General features: G+C 43.3%; 2 protein-coding genes across 4 annotated transcripts in view; both read left to right on the top strand.

Moving 5' to 3' along the window:
* LOC126272024 (retinol-binding protein pinta-like) overlaps positions 1-18,186 on the top strand; it is a 547,678-nt gene that overhangs the window by 402,366 nt on the left and 127,126 nt on the right. The window lies entirely within an intron of this gene.
* The window catches only part of LOC126272025 (retinol-binding protein pinta-like), a 247,316-nt gene that overhangs the window by 214,437 nt on the left and 14,693 nt on the right, over positions 1-18,186 (top strand). The window contains exon 6 of one of the 3 annotated variants that reach the window (XM_049974525.1): positions 1,031-1,158. The exons of the other annotated variants lie outside the window; for them this stretch is intronic. Coding sequence (XP_049830482.1) covers positions 1,031-1,158 — 128 coding nt within the window. The remainder of the gene's footprint in view (positions 1-1,030; positions 1,159-18,186) is intronic. 3 annotated transcript variants of the gene reach the window in all.

Raw genomic sequence — 18,186 nt, 5'->3', positions numbered from 1 at the left:
AGATACGTTGACGATACTTTTGTTGTTTGGCCGCATGGCAGGGAGAATTTGAATGCCTTTTTAGAACATCTAAACTCGATCCACCCCAACATTCGTTTTACCATGGAGGTGGAAGAGGATGGTTGCCTTCCCTTTCTTCACGTTTTGGTTAGGAGGAATGTGGATGCATCGTTGGGACATGCGGTTTATAGGAAGCGTACTCACACTGACTTGTATCTGCAGGCGGACAGTTGTCATCATCCGGCCCAACGTGAAGGGGTACTTCGTACCCTGGTACAAAGGGCACATGTCATCTCCGACGTTGAGACTTTGCCTGCGGAGCTGGCCCATCTTGAGGCTACCTTCCGCCACAATGGGTATAGTGAAAGACAGATTGAACGGGCGTTGCGATATCAACCAACTGTGCGCCAGGTGACTGATGATAATTCTCAGTTGACTCCTAAATCTATTGCCATTTTGCCCTACATAGGAAGCACTTCAAACAAGATAGGGCGTATTTTACGGAAATACAATGTGAAATGTGTTTTCCGACCTCCATCTAAGATTAAAGCGCTTTTGGGGTCTGTTAAGGATGATCTTGGTTTACGTAAGGCAGGTGTTTATCGCATTCCTTGTAGCTGTGGCATGGCATACATTGGTCAGACCATCAGGACCGTGGAGGACCAGTGTATTGAACATAAACGGCACACGCGACTACAGCAGCCTAGCAAATCTGCTATTGCCGAACATTGTTTGGACACTGGTCACCCCATGTGGTATAATAATATCGAGATATTAGCATGCACATCCGGCTATTGGGATAGTTTGATTAAGGAGTCTGTTGAAATTAAATTGGCTAGCAACCTTGTGAATAGGGATGGAGGCTTTTGTTTAAACTCGGCCTGGAATCCTGCTCTTTCACTTGTTAAAAAACATAGGGACAGAGTTAACGTTTCCTCAACTACCAGTCCATAGTTTCTTACTAACGATAGCTCTGATTTCGTTCATCTTTGGTGGCTTTTGTTTAGGTGTGTGTTATCTTTTCTGTTAGACTCGCAGAACCGAGCTCTCGTGTTTTCTGCACTTCGTCTGGTCGTTGCAGTTAAGCCTTGAAAATGGCGGAGTGTGCATCCGCCGAAATATCGGCAGTTGTCGAAAATTCAACCTGGCTGAATGCCCGTAAGTACTTTGAACATTACGATTCATCGTTAGATGGCTTTCATTGCAACATGTGCTGCCATGTTTTACTGTTTAGTTACCCTAAAGTATAAATAATACATTATTATAATCATGTCACAAAGATGGTTGAGTTACAGATTTGCATTGGGATGTGACTCAAGTGAAATATTGGTTTTCAGTACTTGTTTTCATAGTTATAGTCCAGAAGACAATGTTTGTAATTTTCGGCGCATTCACATGATTGCACACATAAACTTGCATAACTGAGCGCTTCAGTTTTGTCACTGAATGCATTTCCACCACATTTGTATCGTTGCGCATGTACATTTGTATCAATGAGCACTTCAATTGGTCACAGAACAAACTTCAAACATGCACCACATGTTTTGATAGATACATAGTGTTTACAAACATGTGGGTATCAAAGATCCTATGTTATATCGTAGTATTACAAAGATGCAATATGTTTGGAAAAGCATCATTTATTCACTTATGCAACTGAAACACCTTTTACAACAGTACAGAGAGATATTGACACTGTGAATATTAGAGTGATAACTCCTACACTACTTATAAAGATGTTCCATATCAAATATATATATATATATATATATATATATATATATATATATATATATATATATATATATATATATATATACAGGGTGATCCATTGATCATGACTGCAAAAAATATCTCATGACGTAAGTGTCAAACGAAAAAAACTATTAAGAGCGAAAGTTGTCTTGCTTGAAGGGGTAAACCAGATAGCGCTATGTTTAGCCTGCTAGATTACACTGCTATAGGTCAAATGGATATCAAAGGCGTTTTTTTAAAATAGGAACTCCCATTTTTATTACATATTCGTGTAGTGTGCAAAATAAGAATGTTTTAGTTGGAGCACTTTTTCACTTTGTGATAGAAGGCCCTGTAATAGTAACAAACATAAGGCCCACAATTTTAGATGAACAGACCATAACAGGAAGGTTTTCTTAAAATTAAAGTTCAGAACATAGGTAGGTTTGAACATCTTATTTTGTTCGTTCCAATGTCATACATGTACATTTGAGAACTTATCATTTCTGAGAACGCATGCTGTTGCAACGTTATTACCTGTAAATAACACATTAATGTAATAAATTATCAAAATGATGTTTTTCAACCTCAATGTATTTGACAATACATATAAAGACATTCCTCTCAACAGCAAGTAGTTCAGCTTTCGTAATGTTTGCACATGCATTGACAATGTGCTGATGCATGTTGGCAGGTGTTGTTGGTGGATAATGATAGCAAATATCCTTCAACTTTCCCATAGAAAGAAATCCAGGGACGTCAGATCCAGTGAACGTGCAGACCATGAAATATACTATTCAATAATGCTTTAACCGCACACGAGATATGTGCCTTTTTGTTGTAATTTATTATTTGTGGAAAAGCTGATTGTGATATTTTTGTTTTTAAATAAATTTGGTACTTGGTATGATAGTGGGCCTATTTATGGGAGAGCAGCATATTTAGGTTTGGCTTCTGTGTCACACTAATTTGGATTGTAGTGCATGTTGTGTGGATTGCTGTTTGTGGCTGGTTGCTGTCTCAACACCATCAACATTCGTCGTTATATAACAGCCACAGTCTCCAAGCTGGTCACCATATGACAAAATCATATTAATTTTTATTAATTTTTCTAAGTAATTTAAATGAAATTAAGTGAGTGAGACCTGAAAAGGGGAACATAGGATATTTCTGTAGGTTCTGGATAAGTTTTCATTTTGTAGTGAACAATGGAGTGAAACGATTGAAAGAGCTAGAAAATGGAAAGAGAGCAAGAAACTACATAGATATTCTACCAACAGGCAATATTGTGGGAGAAATGAACCCAACTGAGACTAAGGTTGCCTATGTTATTATCAACGGAGTGCTGAATAAAATTACCATGTGCAAACCAGCAGTGCTTCGGCTTTTTGCCCATTCTGTACTTACTATATAATCACATGTCTGATGCAGGGGGGCATTTGGTGCTGCTACAGTGAGAGAAGACAGTCATGAGAGCCAGTGTGGTGTTGAGGCGCCGTTTACCAGACGATCTTCAGGGAAAGGCTAATCGGAAGTGGCTAGCTGATTAAATGCTCCTCCTTCTGTTATAAACTGCATGTGGCGTCAATATCTAAATCAAAGGTTCAGTGTGCAAAACTCCCATCTAAACACAGTCTTGAGCTTCAGCGTGCACCAGCTACAGGACGTTTTTGTTACATATTTGAAACATAACGTTTCACGTCACGAATGCAAATCCCGTCAAGCACTGCATTAACTGCAACCACAGTAAGTGTGGTGTGACCGAGTCCTGTCCACAAAACACATAATAACGATTGTATATATATGACCTTTCAAGCTATCGGTATGTATCTGGAACATAGACCTTGGCAGCGCCTGTGTGTAGAGCTCCAGCAAAGCAACGGAGCAAACTTAGAATTCGGCTGCAAGTGAGAACGCCATGTGGTTTTCAGTCGAGTAGACCGAGAACAGTACAAGCACAATGCCGACCGACACAAAGTGTATGGCACCTGAAGATGAAACAGCTACAATGTTCGGCTTGTACACTGCCCAATTCGTATAAACTGAAAGTCAACGCACAGATATTTTGCGACTGCATGCCTAAACTTACACAGTTGTTCCTTGCCTCATGCCTCTTACCTTGATGTTGTCATTATTTGTCCCATAGCCTACCCGACGCAGTCGATAGCTGTTCTTCCGACGCGATTTGAGAATTTATCATTATCGAATTAACCAGCAACAGTGAACTGTCAATGCTGATATGAAATACACAAGTTCTGTGGCATGAATATTAATTATGTAAATTGCATTCTGCACTCACGTCATCGATACTGAAAGATACAGGCATCATAGAAACTAACCCACGACTTATTTACAATGGCTCTCTGCTCTCTCCAGAGAGGCGACTATCAGAACCCGATTGGTGGCAGGCAACGATACTGCAATATGTTTACGTTTCCATACAGATTTGTTTCAGAATTCAGGAAGAGATTTTCGAAAAATAAGGAACGATGTAGTGGTGGTTGGGGGGAGGGGGATGCATCCCATCCTATTTTTGCAGATGTAACTAGATGATGACCACTCGGGCATACCATGAAATTAGACCCAAACATGAGGGAATATAAGATTACAATCGACATCACAAGAAATCGTGTGTGTTTAAGGATCTACCTACAGTGCAGCCTATTATAAGGTGGCATAATACACTCCTGGAAATTGAAATAAGAACACCGTGAATTCATTGTCCCAGGAAGGGGAAACTTTATTGACACATTCCTGGGGTCAGATACATCACATGATCACACTGACAGAACCACAGGCACATAGACACAGGCAACAGAGCATGCACAATGTCGGCACTAGTACAGTGTATATCCACCTTTCGCAGCAATGCAGGCTGCTATTCTCCCATGGAGACGATCGTAGAGATGCTGGATGTAGCCCTGTGGAACGGCTTGCCATGCCATTTCCACCTGGCGCCTCAGTTGGACCAGCGTTCGTGCTAGACGTGCAGACCGCATGAGACGACGCTTCATCCAGTCCCAAACATGCTCAATGGGGGACAGATCCGGAGATCTTGCTGGCCAGGGTAGTTGACTTACACCTTCTAGAGCACGTTGGGTGGCACGGGATACATGCGGACGTGCATTGTCCTGTTGGAACAGCAAGTTCCCTTGCCGGTCTAGGAATGGTAGAACGATGGGTTCGATGACGGTTTGGATGTACCGTGCACTATTCAGTGTCCCCTCGACGATCACCAGAGGTGTACGGCCAGTGTAGGAGATCGCTCCCCACACCATGATGCCGGGTGTTGGCCCTGTGTGCCTCGGTCGTGTGCAGTCCTGATTGTGGCGCTCACCTGCACGGCGCCAAACACGCATACGACCATCACTGGCAGCAAGGCAGAAGCGACTCTCATCGCTGAAGACGACACGTCTCCATTCGTCCCTCCATTCACGCCAGTCGCGACACCACTGGAGGCGGGCTGCACGATGTTAGGGCGTGAGCGGAAGACGGCCTAACGGTGTGCGGGACCGTAGCCCAGCTTCATGGAGACGGTTGCGAATGGTCCTCGCCGATACCCCAGGAGCAACAGTGTCCCTAATTTGCTGGGAAGTGGCGGTGCGGTCCCCTACGGCACTGCGTAGGATCCTATGGTCTTGGCGTGCATCCGTGCGTCGCTGCGGTCCGGTCCCAGGTCGACGGGCACGTGCACCTTCCACCGACCACTGGCAACAACGTCGATGTACTGTGGAGACCTCACGCAGAACCCACTATACGCCCTCGCTCAAAGTCCGTCAACTGCACATACGGTTCACGTCCACGCTGTCGCGGCATGCTACCAGTGTTAAAGACTGCGATGCAGCTCCGTATGCCACGGCAAACTGGCTGACACTGACGGCGGCGGTGCACAAATGCCGGCCAGCTAGCGCCATTCGACGGCCAACACCGCGGTTCCTGGTGTGTCCGCTGTGCCGTGCGTGTGATCATTGCTTGTACAGCCCTCTCGAAGTGTCCGGAGCAAGTATGGTGTGTCTGACACACCGGTGTCAATGTGTTCTTTTTTCCATTTCCAGGAGTGTATAATGTTAATCAATTTTGAAATCTCAAAGACAATGAAGGTAAATAAAAAAATATAATATCATTTAAGTTATGGCAATGGGAAATACAGATGCATTAACGTTACAGAAGACATAGACATGTTTCACACTGAAGAGCCAAAGAAACTGGCACTGCAGCGTAACATCGTGTAGGGCTCCTGCAAGCATGCTGCAACGCGATGTGGTATGGAATCGACTAATGACTGAAGTAGTGCTGGAGAGAACTAGCGCTATGAATCCTGCAGGGCTGTCCATAAATCTATAAGAGTACAAGGAGGTGGACTCTTCTGAACAGCACCTTGAAAGGCATCCCAGATTTGCTCAATAATGTTAATGTCCAGGGAGTTTTGTGGCCAGAGGAAGTGATTAAACTCAGAGGAGTGTTCCTTGGGCCAGTCTGTAGCAATTATGAACTTGTGAGATGTCGCACTGTCCTACTGGAATTGTCCAAGTCCATCGGAATGCACAGTGGGCATAAATAGATGCAGGTGATCAGACAGAATGCTTATGTATGTGTGTCATATCTAGATGTACCAACGGCCCCATATCACCTCAACTGCACACCCTCCCCACACCATCAGAGAGCCTCTACCAGCTTCAGCTCTCCCCTGTTGACAAGCAGGATCAATGGATTCATGATGTTGCCTCTGTGCCCGTACATGTCCATCTGTTCGATACAATTTGAAACTAAACTCGTCCGACCAGGCTACAGGTTCCCAGTCATCAAAAGACCAATGTCAGTGCTGACTGGCCCAGGCGAGGAATAAACCTTTGTGTCGTGCAATCAATGCTTCATGTGTGGGCATTCGGATCCGAGAGCCCATGTTTATGAAGTTTTGTTAAGTGGTTTTCGCGATGACACTTGTTGATGGCCTAGAATTGAAATCTGCAGCAATTTTAGTAAGGGTTGCACTTCTGTCACGTCGAACGATTCTCATCAGTCAACGTTGGTCCCTTTCTTGCAGGATCTTTTTCCGGTCGCGTCGATGTCGGAGATTTGATGATTTACCAGAATCCTCATATTCACGGTAAACACGTGAAATGATCGTACGGGAAAATCCCCACATCATTGCTACCTCGGACATACTGTGTCCCATCGCTTGTGTCACCGACTACAACATTACGTTCAAACTCACTTAAATCTTTATAACCCGCCATTGTAGCAGACACTTGTTGTCTTACACAGCCATTGCCGACCGCAGTGCCATATTCTGGATGTTTACATATCTCTGTATTCGAATATGCGTGCCTGTACTAGTGTCTTTGGCGCTTAGTGTACATTGCCAAAATGCCTATAAACAAAATGCATCTGCTCCTCGCAGTCTACACGAGAAAAGTCTTTAACAGCCCATAGCACTCTGCAAAGCGCTGCACGAGTGGGGTGCTCGTTATGTGAAAGTGTGGGGAGGATTCGCCTATTGCTGCGCCGCCCACTTGCAGAGGCAGATTACGCGGCCCGTTCTACGTCATACGACAGTCGCAGTTCCCAATCATCAGGTTGTCATCTCCGCCTAGCAGTAATCAGTAGGTGACGTACATGAAACAAGCCTAGCAGCATAGCAGCTGCCCTGCTCCAATCTACTCACCATACATTTAACTTACGTCTAACAGTAATAGCTCTTACAATATACACAGCAGATCGTAAAGCGGAAAAAATGAGCATCAGTAACATCTGAATGACTTTATCTGAGACCTTATTCATCGCAAATGTTGTGCTCATCGTAAATATGCACTGCGTTGCCTACATAGAATAGTAATTAGTATCTTTGTTAGAGAAAAATTATCCAAGACATCAACATATTCTGTACGTATTTGCCAAGTGTAACTCTAGCTATCTGATCGAATCGCACCAAAAATACATACACATAACATATCTCACCATACACACAGAATATGGACAGAACTGCAGATTACGTCGGTACGTCTCAGTAACCCACAAAGTATCATCTATTCATGTGTCATCACTCTGTATCTCTAAACAGAACAAGAAAATTCTTACTCAATTGTTGACAGAAATTTCAGTAAACTCTTACATTCTACGCAGAAACTGGCAGTGCATCACGCTGTGTATCCACAAAGTCACACACATTACAGAATTATGTCACTTTACATACTGACTAGGAACCAAAAGTATGTTAGCCTTTAAAACTGCTCAGAATAATATGGTTTCACGTTCTTCAAATGGAGTTTGTCCATATGTTTATCAGATCTCACTACAGTATTTGGACATTCAGTGCCTTTAATACAATATGGACCTTGTATTCAAGGTCAATTTCCGTATCTTTCGTTCACCTTACTTGAACGTCTATGATACTTAATTAACACAAGGTCCTCTGTCTCATACTTATTTGGCTATACTCTCCTCCATGGCATTTCTTTCTTCGGTGCTCCTTCTCGGCTAACCGTTCCATGGCCAACTCTACCTTCTCAGTCCACTTTCGATTTGTGGCCGGAGAATTACACACATCACAAAACGTTTTGCATCATTTCGGTTCAGAGAGCTCCGGAACCTGTACAGAAAACTGGAATCAAGATCAACGAAAACATCATTTCCGCCCTTTCTATTGGTAATGAAAACCACACACTGCATGTTGTACCACCATACAGCGAGACCTTCAGAAGTGGTGGTCCAGATTGCTGTACACACCAGTATCTCTAAAACTCAGTAGCACGTCCTCTTACATCAATGCATGCATGTTATACAGATCCTATGAAGGCATAAGCAGGTTTTCTCGAGTAAGCCAGAGGTGATAGAAATGGCAGAATGTAAGCTGAAGGTCAGAGAATGTGAGCCGTTTTTTTACGGAAATTTATGGTTCCATAGTCGATATGTGAAGTGGTGGAAGAGGAGATTGAGAAGATGCAATGGATGAGCGTTATCGATCAGAAGATCACCCAGAATCATAACACATTATTTGTGGTAGAAAAAGGAGATGGTGATGTCACAATCCTGCAGGATGTACGCTCAGTGAACAACATAGCAATAACAATTCCACAGACGGACAGACCCAAAAATTTATATGGACTACTGCAGAAGTTTCTTGGTCAAAAGGTGTTTAGTAGTATTGACCTAAGGTCGGGTTGTATGAGGAGATCGCCATGCATGACGATTTCAGGTAGCACACAGCATACCTCTGTGGAGGAGTGAGCTACCAGCAAAGTGTACTACCGTGTGGCTTGAAATTTCTACCTCAGCTTCAGAAGATCCCTGGACAAAGTTCTCACTGAACAATTAATTAAAAAAGTGAGCACATGTGTAGATGCTGTTTTAATTGCAACCTGGAGTTTGGAAAGATATATTAAGATAACTGAAGAGCTGTGTACCGGTTCTGAAAAGGTAGGTGTACAGGCAAATTTAGAGAAATTGGAACTTGGAAGGGGAGAAATTAAGTTTCTGCGATATGTTAACAATGCACAAGGAATCAAATCTGATGACGAATTACAAGCAATTGAGGACTTTCCAGCACCTCGTTGTAAAAAATAGCTTAGTGGATTTCTCAGGTCATGTTGACGGCATAGAAAGTTCATTAGTGGACCGTTACTTTACATCCTGCATCTGTTAAATTTATTTAAAAAATTTGCTGTGTCAATGGGCTGAGGTATGCCAATGGGTCTTTGAAATAATTAGAAAAGAACTGTGTAGTCCGCATTTGACTTCACATCAAGATTTGAACAAGGAGTTTTACTTGGTCAGTGACAGTCTGGATTTTAGATTCGGTGCACATCTGTAACAAGCAGATAAAGTAAATACCAACAACATTTAAACTATTCATATGTGAGCAGGACTCTAAAACAGAACGGCAGTATAACATAGTAGGGAGAGATGTGCTTGCAGCCTATGGTGATTCAAAAAATTTAGATATTATTTAACAGGTGCCGTTACTAAAGTTGTAACAGACCATAAAATATCGTATTTCTTGCTCGAGAGCATATTACCCTAGGTGGGCACTTAACTTGTAACGATACCATATAGTGTTATTTAGCGACCTGGGAGCCAAAACATGATTCCAGATGCACTTTTAAGGCCGCCGCTGGGTGTGCAAAATGTCAAGGGAAACACTCTATAGAGAAGGAATTGAGCAATAATTTAATAAAAGGAATGCACTACAAAAAACATATGTCAAAGTTGTTAAAGAATATTCGAAGGGAGCAAAATAACCATCCATGATTGAAGAATATTAAGGTGAAATATGGTTGTGCACAGGAAGAGAGATTGAAGAAGTACTATTCGATTCATCACACCATTCTTTATTGTGATGTGGATGAGCCATCACAAGATTGGAGGTTGTATATTGTGGAACACGCAACTGAGAATCTGGTGTGGTATACGCACTTCGCTTATGCCTGCAATGGTGCAAACAAATCTTTACAGAAATGTAAGAGGGAGTGTATATTCTTTCCAATGAATGGAAAGATTCACAATATTCTCCACAGTTGTGACGTCAGTCAGAAGTTGAAGACAACTACCGTTGCACGCCAAGGATCTATGCATCGTATAATACCAAGAAAATATTTGTGGCCATTGATTTACTTGATGAACTACGAAAATCTCTCTGTAATTTTACACAACTCATGGAGGCGCTAGAGGGGCGCTAGAGGTAAGGTGAAATATTAAAATTTACTTATATCTCTTTTTACGAATCTGTGGAGCTTAAATAATAAACTAGGAACTTCTGATTAACCAAGGGCCTGAAAGTATACTATTGGAGATTTTAAGAACACAGACCAAAAATGTTTTGCATTACAACAGTTCCCAGAACTGTGGATATTGCATCACAGATACAGTCCTTTTGACTGTTCAGAGAAGTCATTAAACCCTTCCAAAGATGTAAACAACCATTCATGAGCAGCGCCTATTAGACGAAGTGGGTCCGACAGCCGATCAGTTCCAGTTATTAAACCAGGAAGAAGGTACACGACTCGTGTTGTCTGTAGTTCAGCCATGCCTAGACGTCAATACCGCGGTTCGATCCCGTCCGCATTGTTACTTTGGGCCATAAGGGGCTCTCAACAAGGGAAGTGTCCAGGCGTCTAGGAATGAACCAAAGTGATGTTGTTCGGACATGGAGGAGAAACAGAGAGACAGGAACTGTCGATTACATGCCTCGCTCAGGCTACCCAAGGGCTAGGACTGCAGTGGATGACCGCTACCTACGGATTATGCTCGGGGGAACCTTGATAGCAGTGCCACCAAGTTGAATAATGCTTTTCGAGCAGTCACAGGACGTCGTGTTACGACCAAAACTGTGCGCAACAGGCAGCATGATGCGAGGTCCATCTTTGCAACCACGACACCACGTAGCACGGTACCGATGGGCCCAACAACATGCCGAATGGACCGCTGAGGATTGGCATCACGCTCTCTTCACCTGTATGTGTCGCATATGCCTTAAACCAGACAATCGTCGAAGGTGTGTTTGGAGGCTACCCGGTCAGGCTGAACGCCTTAGACACACTGTCCATCGAGTGCAGTAAGATGAAGGTTCCCTGCTGTTTTGGGGTGGCATTGTATGAGGCCGACGTACGCCACTGGTGGACAAAGAATGCACCGTAACCTTTGTACGACACATGAATGCCTTCCTCCAATCGATAGTGCAACCATATCGGCAGTATATTGGTGAAAAATGGTTCAAATGGCTCTGAGCACTATGGGACTTAACATCTGTGGTCATCAGTCCCATAGAACTTAGAACTACTTAAACCTAACCAACCTATGGACATCCATGCCCGAGACAGGATTCGAACCTGCGATCGTAGCGGTCACGCGGCTCCAGACTGAAGCGCCTAGAACCGCAAGGCCACACCGGCCGGCTATATTGGTGAAGCATTCATCTTCATGGACGACGGTTCGCGCCCCCATCGTGCACATCTAGTGAATGACTTCCTTCAGGATAACGACATCGCTCGACTAGAGTGACCAGCATGTTCTCCAGACATGAACTCTATCGAACATGCCGGGGATACACTGAAAAGGGCTGTTTACGGACGACATGACCCACTAACTACTCTGAGGAATCTAAGACGAATCGCCGTTGAAGAACGGGACAATCTAAAACAACAGTGCCTTTATTACGTTGTGGATAGTATGTGACGAAGAATAAAGGCATGCATCTCGTTTTTCTAACACAAATAATGTGTTATTATAATGGGTGATCGGCTGATCGATAACGCTCAAACGTCGCATCTTTCTATCACCACTGACTTACTGGAGAAAACCTGCTTACGCCTTCTTAGGATCTGTATAAAATTTTTAATTTTTGTCCAGTTTCCATGCTCTAGGGACTTGAGTTTGTGTTCAGGTGTAACATCAATATCTCTTGAGCCTGCCCTCCCTTCGCATTTCCATTGCTTCTTTCATAATGGTACGATGTCTTTCTTTGTGGTAGTCTCTGGTGTTATTTGCAGATCAGATAAACAAAATAACATAGTCACTCCTACCACTTCTCTAACATTAATTCTCGCTTTAAAGCCAATAATTGTTCTCTTCTTTCCTCCGAATTTCTACACAACGTCTTCCAGAATTCCAATAACCTTTCTGCTCTGATAACCACTCAACGTCTAAGGTTAGGGGTAATGCCAACCCAGGCACCACAACTGCTGATACATCACAATCATCATCATTTAGCCTAATTGTAACTAAGATCCGCTTTTTAATTATCTTGATTTTGGCGCCTCATCTCCTGTAATATATATTCTGTGCACTGGGATGTTTGGTATTCTTCATCCCTGCATCATCCACGTTATGTATGACATTTGTGCATCCAAGTTCCAAAAATATCGGCTTCTGCTATAGTCTGCACAATCTCACCGGGCTCTTCATCATTTTCCTACATCAGACCGTCCATCAGCTCAGTTACATCTTCCCTCAATGTATTCACATAGCCAATGGTCCTATGTCATGTGCTCCTGACTGGACCGCATCTGGAACACAATCTACGTTTCCTAGCATGTCAGGGTCGTTGTTCCCGTTTCGTTCCCTGTCAATCAACACACCTTATTGTATTGTTGGATGCTCTACGTTGTGATGCACGCAGCTGCCGCACTGTCCGCAGTAGCCACTGCAACCTCGAAAACTTCGTTCAGACTTTCTGTCCTTGTCTCAATTCCAACTTTGGTCATTACATCATGAATGATTATGCAATCGCAGACCGGTGTCCTCTCGCTGTTTCCTGACAGCGTTCTACCGTAATCAGATACTTCATTTCCACTTTGTTCATACAACATATCCATTTGTCCCGAAGCCGACGTCATTCCTTCTGCATCGTTCTTGGGGATCACTGGCAACTTTTACTGAACTGCTACCGGCAGTTTATGTATAATGAAAGTCAATGTATTTTCAGTCTTAATTGGTTTGTCTAGATACAGATTCCTTTCCTAGTAATCTTAGAAAAGCTTCTTCAGATGTCTGTCATGTCCTCTATCAAACCTTCTGAAATCATGTAAAATGTTTTGCTCATCACTCTGCTATTGTATGGACCTGTGTGGTTTAAAAACTCCTTTACAAAGTCAGCATACGTCTCGCGTTTTTGTCCGATTCTACCAGCTTCGTCCTCCGTTCTCCATGGAACAAATCGTATCTTCTGGTGTTCGTGCCACAGCTAAGGTAGCACATCCTTAAGCTGATCCAAATAATCTCTCAGATACCAACATCTATCTGGATCAAATTTTATGAAATTCCCGATACTAAGGAAGACATTGTCATTTTGTATACCCAGTACCTACTCTCCTCTTGCGCCTCCATCACATAATAGTGAATTCACTTCATTGTTTACTTGTTGTCCTATCTCCTGCTTAACACTGCCAACAAGTGATTGCATCTTAATTACCTCATTGCACAAATCCTTCATATCGCATGCGTAAGCATCTTGGTTCAGTACATCGGGCTGCACTCTATGTTTACACTGCTGCATTTCCCCAATCCTTCTCTGAAAGTGCTCACCGTAAACCACACCTTTCTTGCCGAGTTCCTTTCGCACTTTATCGATATCAGATTCGAAACGCTCAAAACATTCCGTATTTTCTGTGACCTGTTGCTTTAACTGTGCTGTGCGTACATCTTACTTCTGGCTACATTCCTCATCCACCTTCTTGACAGCAATGTATGTTTCATCAGTCTTTGCAGTAAGGTCCTTTCTACCTTGGTCTCTTTTGCCAGTGCTTTCTTCATATCACTACTTTAGCATTTCCATTAATGTTGTGAGCATTTTAGAACCAGACCCATGATATTCTCATGTGGGTGTATCCAGGAGAGGAGGCGATTCAGCACCTCAGTTTTTCATGTATACTAAAAAACTGCATTCCCCTAGACCGGAGTCTTCCGACATCTCACAATCGCCTGTTTCATTTTTTTATCTCCATCGGATCATTTTCGCCTGACGAGTCCATATCTACATTCCTGATCACTGCAGCTGCATTGATTACGTTATCTGAAAACATGAACGAAAATATTTCAGACAAGCAGAGAACGGAGGAAACGGTATCACAGTAACTGTCTTCTGCAGGACATGAAACAGAATAGTAATTCTAATTGCAACGCTTTACCCAGTTCAACGCCGTATTCAGTGCTCAGAAGCACACCAGACATACACTGAAATGATTGAGGAATGAGATTGTATTTATACAATAGGTTCACTTCTGATTTACCACTACAAAAAGACTGGGCAACAACATATACCTTACTGATTAATAAGTGCCAAGTTATAATTCAAATATAAGAAGTCGCTATCAACACATTCATTGCTAAATGTTTGTATGTGCTGAAATTATATGATCAATGTTTGCTTTGTCAGTCAGTTAGGCTCCAGTGTTTTAATTGCATTAGAGGTCGCTGTGTTGCAACAACACTTACATTACACACTCCTACATCGACGTGCCGACACGCAGCAGTGCCTTCTGCTGTCCGCCCTTTGAATCACAGCAATAGTCGCCTTGTAGTTGCTCATGTTGCTCCTAGGTATCGCATGCCTCACAACTAACATAGCATGAACAGTAGCATCACTCCTCAAAACAAGTTCTCTGCAACGCAAAAAGATGTATAACTGCAATCCATGCTCCCTTACTCCATGCTGCGCACTTACTGTCTGACGTCTCACAACAATCAAAATCCCTGTCACTGTTTATTCTAGCAAATAAGTCAGTCACCATTTCTAAATTATTCACTCTATCTGATATCACATGACAATCCGGAATATGTTCACTGTTTATGTTCAAGTCACTCACAATTTTAAAATTAAAAATCAAATCGGCACTTCTTCACCGAAGATTACGAACCTGCTATAATGCTTACATTGTACGTTGCCAACGTCCCACAGGAGAGAGGGTTAGATACTTTGCGACAGCTCGCTTTAGCCCCACATACCTGGTTTTGTCCCGGCTGTCTTCTTGCTTCTCCCACTACTAGCTAGAAACAGAATCCTGCAATCTTTGTCATTCAACATGTTGAGGGGGGGGGGGGGGACACAAAGTAAGTTCCTATTTTATTTGACAAGATCCAAATGTACACACGAAATGCATTCGTAATTGCAGAATTGCTCTGAGCACAATGGTACTTAATTTCTATGGTCATCAGTCACGTAGAACTTATAACTACTTAAACATAACTAACCTATGGACATCACACACATCCATGCCCAACGCAGGATTCAAACCTGCGACTGTAGCGGTCGCGCGGTTCCAAAATGTAGCGCCTAGAACCGCTCGACCACTCCGGCCGGCTCGAAGTTGCAAATATGGGTCATCGTCTGCTGTATAATGGACTGACGATAATGAAAATTTGTGCCAGACTGGGACTCGGTCCTGGATTTCCCGCATATCGCGAGCGGTCGCCACAGAATTAGGCTATCCGAGCATGCCTCATGGCCAGACGCAAACTTTCATTTGTGATCAGCCGTGTTTCTGCAGCCTGTACTAGTCCATCCTTTGCATATTATTCCCGTGCAGGAGAGACATTTTAATTGAAAGCCGCTTGCCTGGTGTCGCAGCATATGTGTGATATCGCCTTGACTTTGTTATACCTTCGGACATGCATACATGCATTACCCCAACTGGTGGACGAGAGTGTCAGCACTACCAACAGGGACGTCCAGTTCATCAGCGAGGTGTTTGGCTGTTATCCTTCGATCACCTCGAATGAGAATGTTTACACATTCTAACATTGCAGGAGACACAGCTGTGTGCTGCCGGCTGTCACGAGGGAGATCAGACAGGTACGTGTGACCTTGGTGCTGTGATGACAGACGCCTCGCCGAACGACTCGCCATGCTTTTGTTCATTGCCGTGTCTGTATAGAAATTCTGGAAGCGCCTATGAGTGTGAGCGATGTTCTCGTTTTCCGCCAAAAGAAACTCAATGACAGCTCTCTTGTTGGAATTTACCTCCGTTGCAGACGCCATCTTGAAGGCTACGTACAGCGTCGTTACCTGTCGGAACTCCATGAAACTATGGGGGCTGAAGCGGGAACATTCCAAAATGTTCCACAACAAATTATACATTTTTTTCAACCGAAAGTGGCCGAGAAAAATGGCATTCTGTTACTTATTGACCAACAGCCAGTTTTCAATTTGTAATCAAAGACTACAGAAGGCGTGTAAAAGACAGTAGAAGACAAAAATAAAAGCAGCTATAGAACAAGTTACTTAGAGGGGATCTATTTTAAGTCTTCTGACTTATCTGATAGGTCCCCCCTGCAGTATCTTCTATCAAGCGACCCTCCTTCTCTCAGAGCAGCAGTTACACTTATTATAGTGGTTAACATTATTATTTGCGGTAGATACTTTTAGCGGAATAGATTCACTGTTGAGTTGATTGCAAAACATGTCATCCATATTCGTTTATTTGCGACAGGCACTCAAGTGCTAGTAATCCACTGAATAATTACAAGGCTGTTACACGCTTCGCTTAAGCTATCCGAACATGACTCACGGGTGAACACAAACTTCCGTATGTCGTTGTCCGTCATATCTGTACTCGCGTACACCGTTAATTTTACTCTCGTACAGGGAAGATATTTTATTTGTTAGCCGGAGCTCCTAAGGCGACCGCTCAGGTAAAGCGGGAAATCCGGGTTCGAGTCCCAATCCTGCACATATTTTCACTGTCGTCATTCCGTTAGGCAGCTGGAGGTGGATGATTCGCAACTCTAATACATTTCTGTCGACTTACCTTGCTTATATTGTGGACCGCTGAGGCCGGTGGCAATTGTTAACAAGAGACTGTCTACACGAAGGTTAATAATATGTAGTAATCACAATTAGGGAACGAAGCTCAACTTTTATAGTTACGCTGCGATTTAATACATGTATACATTTTGAATCTCAAGTGGTGACTTGTGGTCTTAAGAAAACAGAAATTATTACCGCGATGTGTCGGATTGCCGTTCCAGCCGAAATTAAGCCATTCTCCCGGTGACCAGCGGGACATCTGCTGCTATCGCCTGTGTTGGGATCAGGTCTGCATTATGCGCTCTTGGCGCCCACACAGCTGTATCGATTATAGCATAGATGTGAAGTAGTCTCAGTTTTTGATTCCTGATATACGAGTTGATTAGGGGCTGAAAGGTCTGTATTACCGTAACCAGTCCGTAGGCCTACTCTTTGCTTGGAAAACTGACAACAGTTTCAGTGAGCTTGGAGAGCAACCCCGCCGACACAGGCTGTGCCACCCCGTTTTGACTATGTGTTACTTGTCGTGTTCGTCTTTAATAGGTTCCAGTTCCCAACTGAGAGAACAGGAACAGGAAAAAGAAAATCTCGTTTAAGTAGACGCTGACTGACTTATTATAATTTTTTTTACACAGTCTCAATTTTTTTAGACACAATCAAAACAGGTTTCGGTCACAATGACCATCTTCAGATGCTAAGAGCGGAATTTGATGAACACATATACACCCGTTGTCAAGCTCTTTCACGCGAGGAAAATCTTCCAGAAAGCAGAAGAAAGACAAGGTGTGGTAGATGTAGCTCAGTAGTTTGATACTGCTCACAGCGTTGTTGCAAGTGCATGGGTAATGTTCCAAACCACAGGAACTACGGCCCGAAGAAGAAGAAATGTTCGACCATACTCAACCGCAGTTGCAGATGGCCGCAACACTATACAAAAGTGTAAGACCACTTCAAATGGCGGGTGCAACTGCAACCACATTTAACAGGAGTACATGGGACGCAATCGCACGTTCCACTGTGACACCGCGACCGCATGCGGTTGGTATCTTTACCTCACGACTAGTGCGTTGTGTTATGTTGACACCCACGCGTTTGCGGCGCCGAATTTTGTTGTTGCCAAGAGCATAGGGACTGCGGCATAAATGTCGGGTGCTTTTCTCGGATAAGAGCAGATTAAATCTGAGTAGTGGTTCCGGATGTATCCTCATAAGGTG

The sequence above is a fragment of the Schistocerca gregaria genome, chromosome 5, assembly GCF_023897955.1.
Source record: "Schistocerca gregaria isolate iqSchGreg1 chromosome 5, iqSchGreg1.2, whole genome shotgun sequence".
Lineage (NCBI taxonomy): Eukaryota > Metazoa > Arthropoda > Insecta > Orthoptera > Acrididae > Schistocerca > Schistocerca gregaria.
The sequence above is the reverse complement of the archived record's forward strand: the minus strand, read 5'-3'. Positions and strand labels throughout refer to the sequence as shown.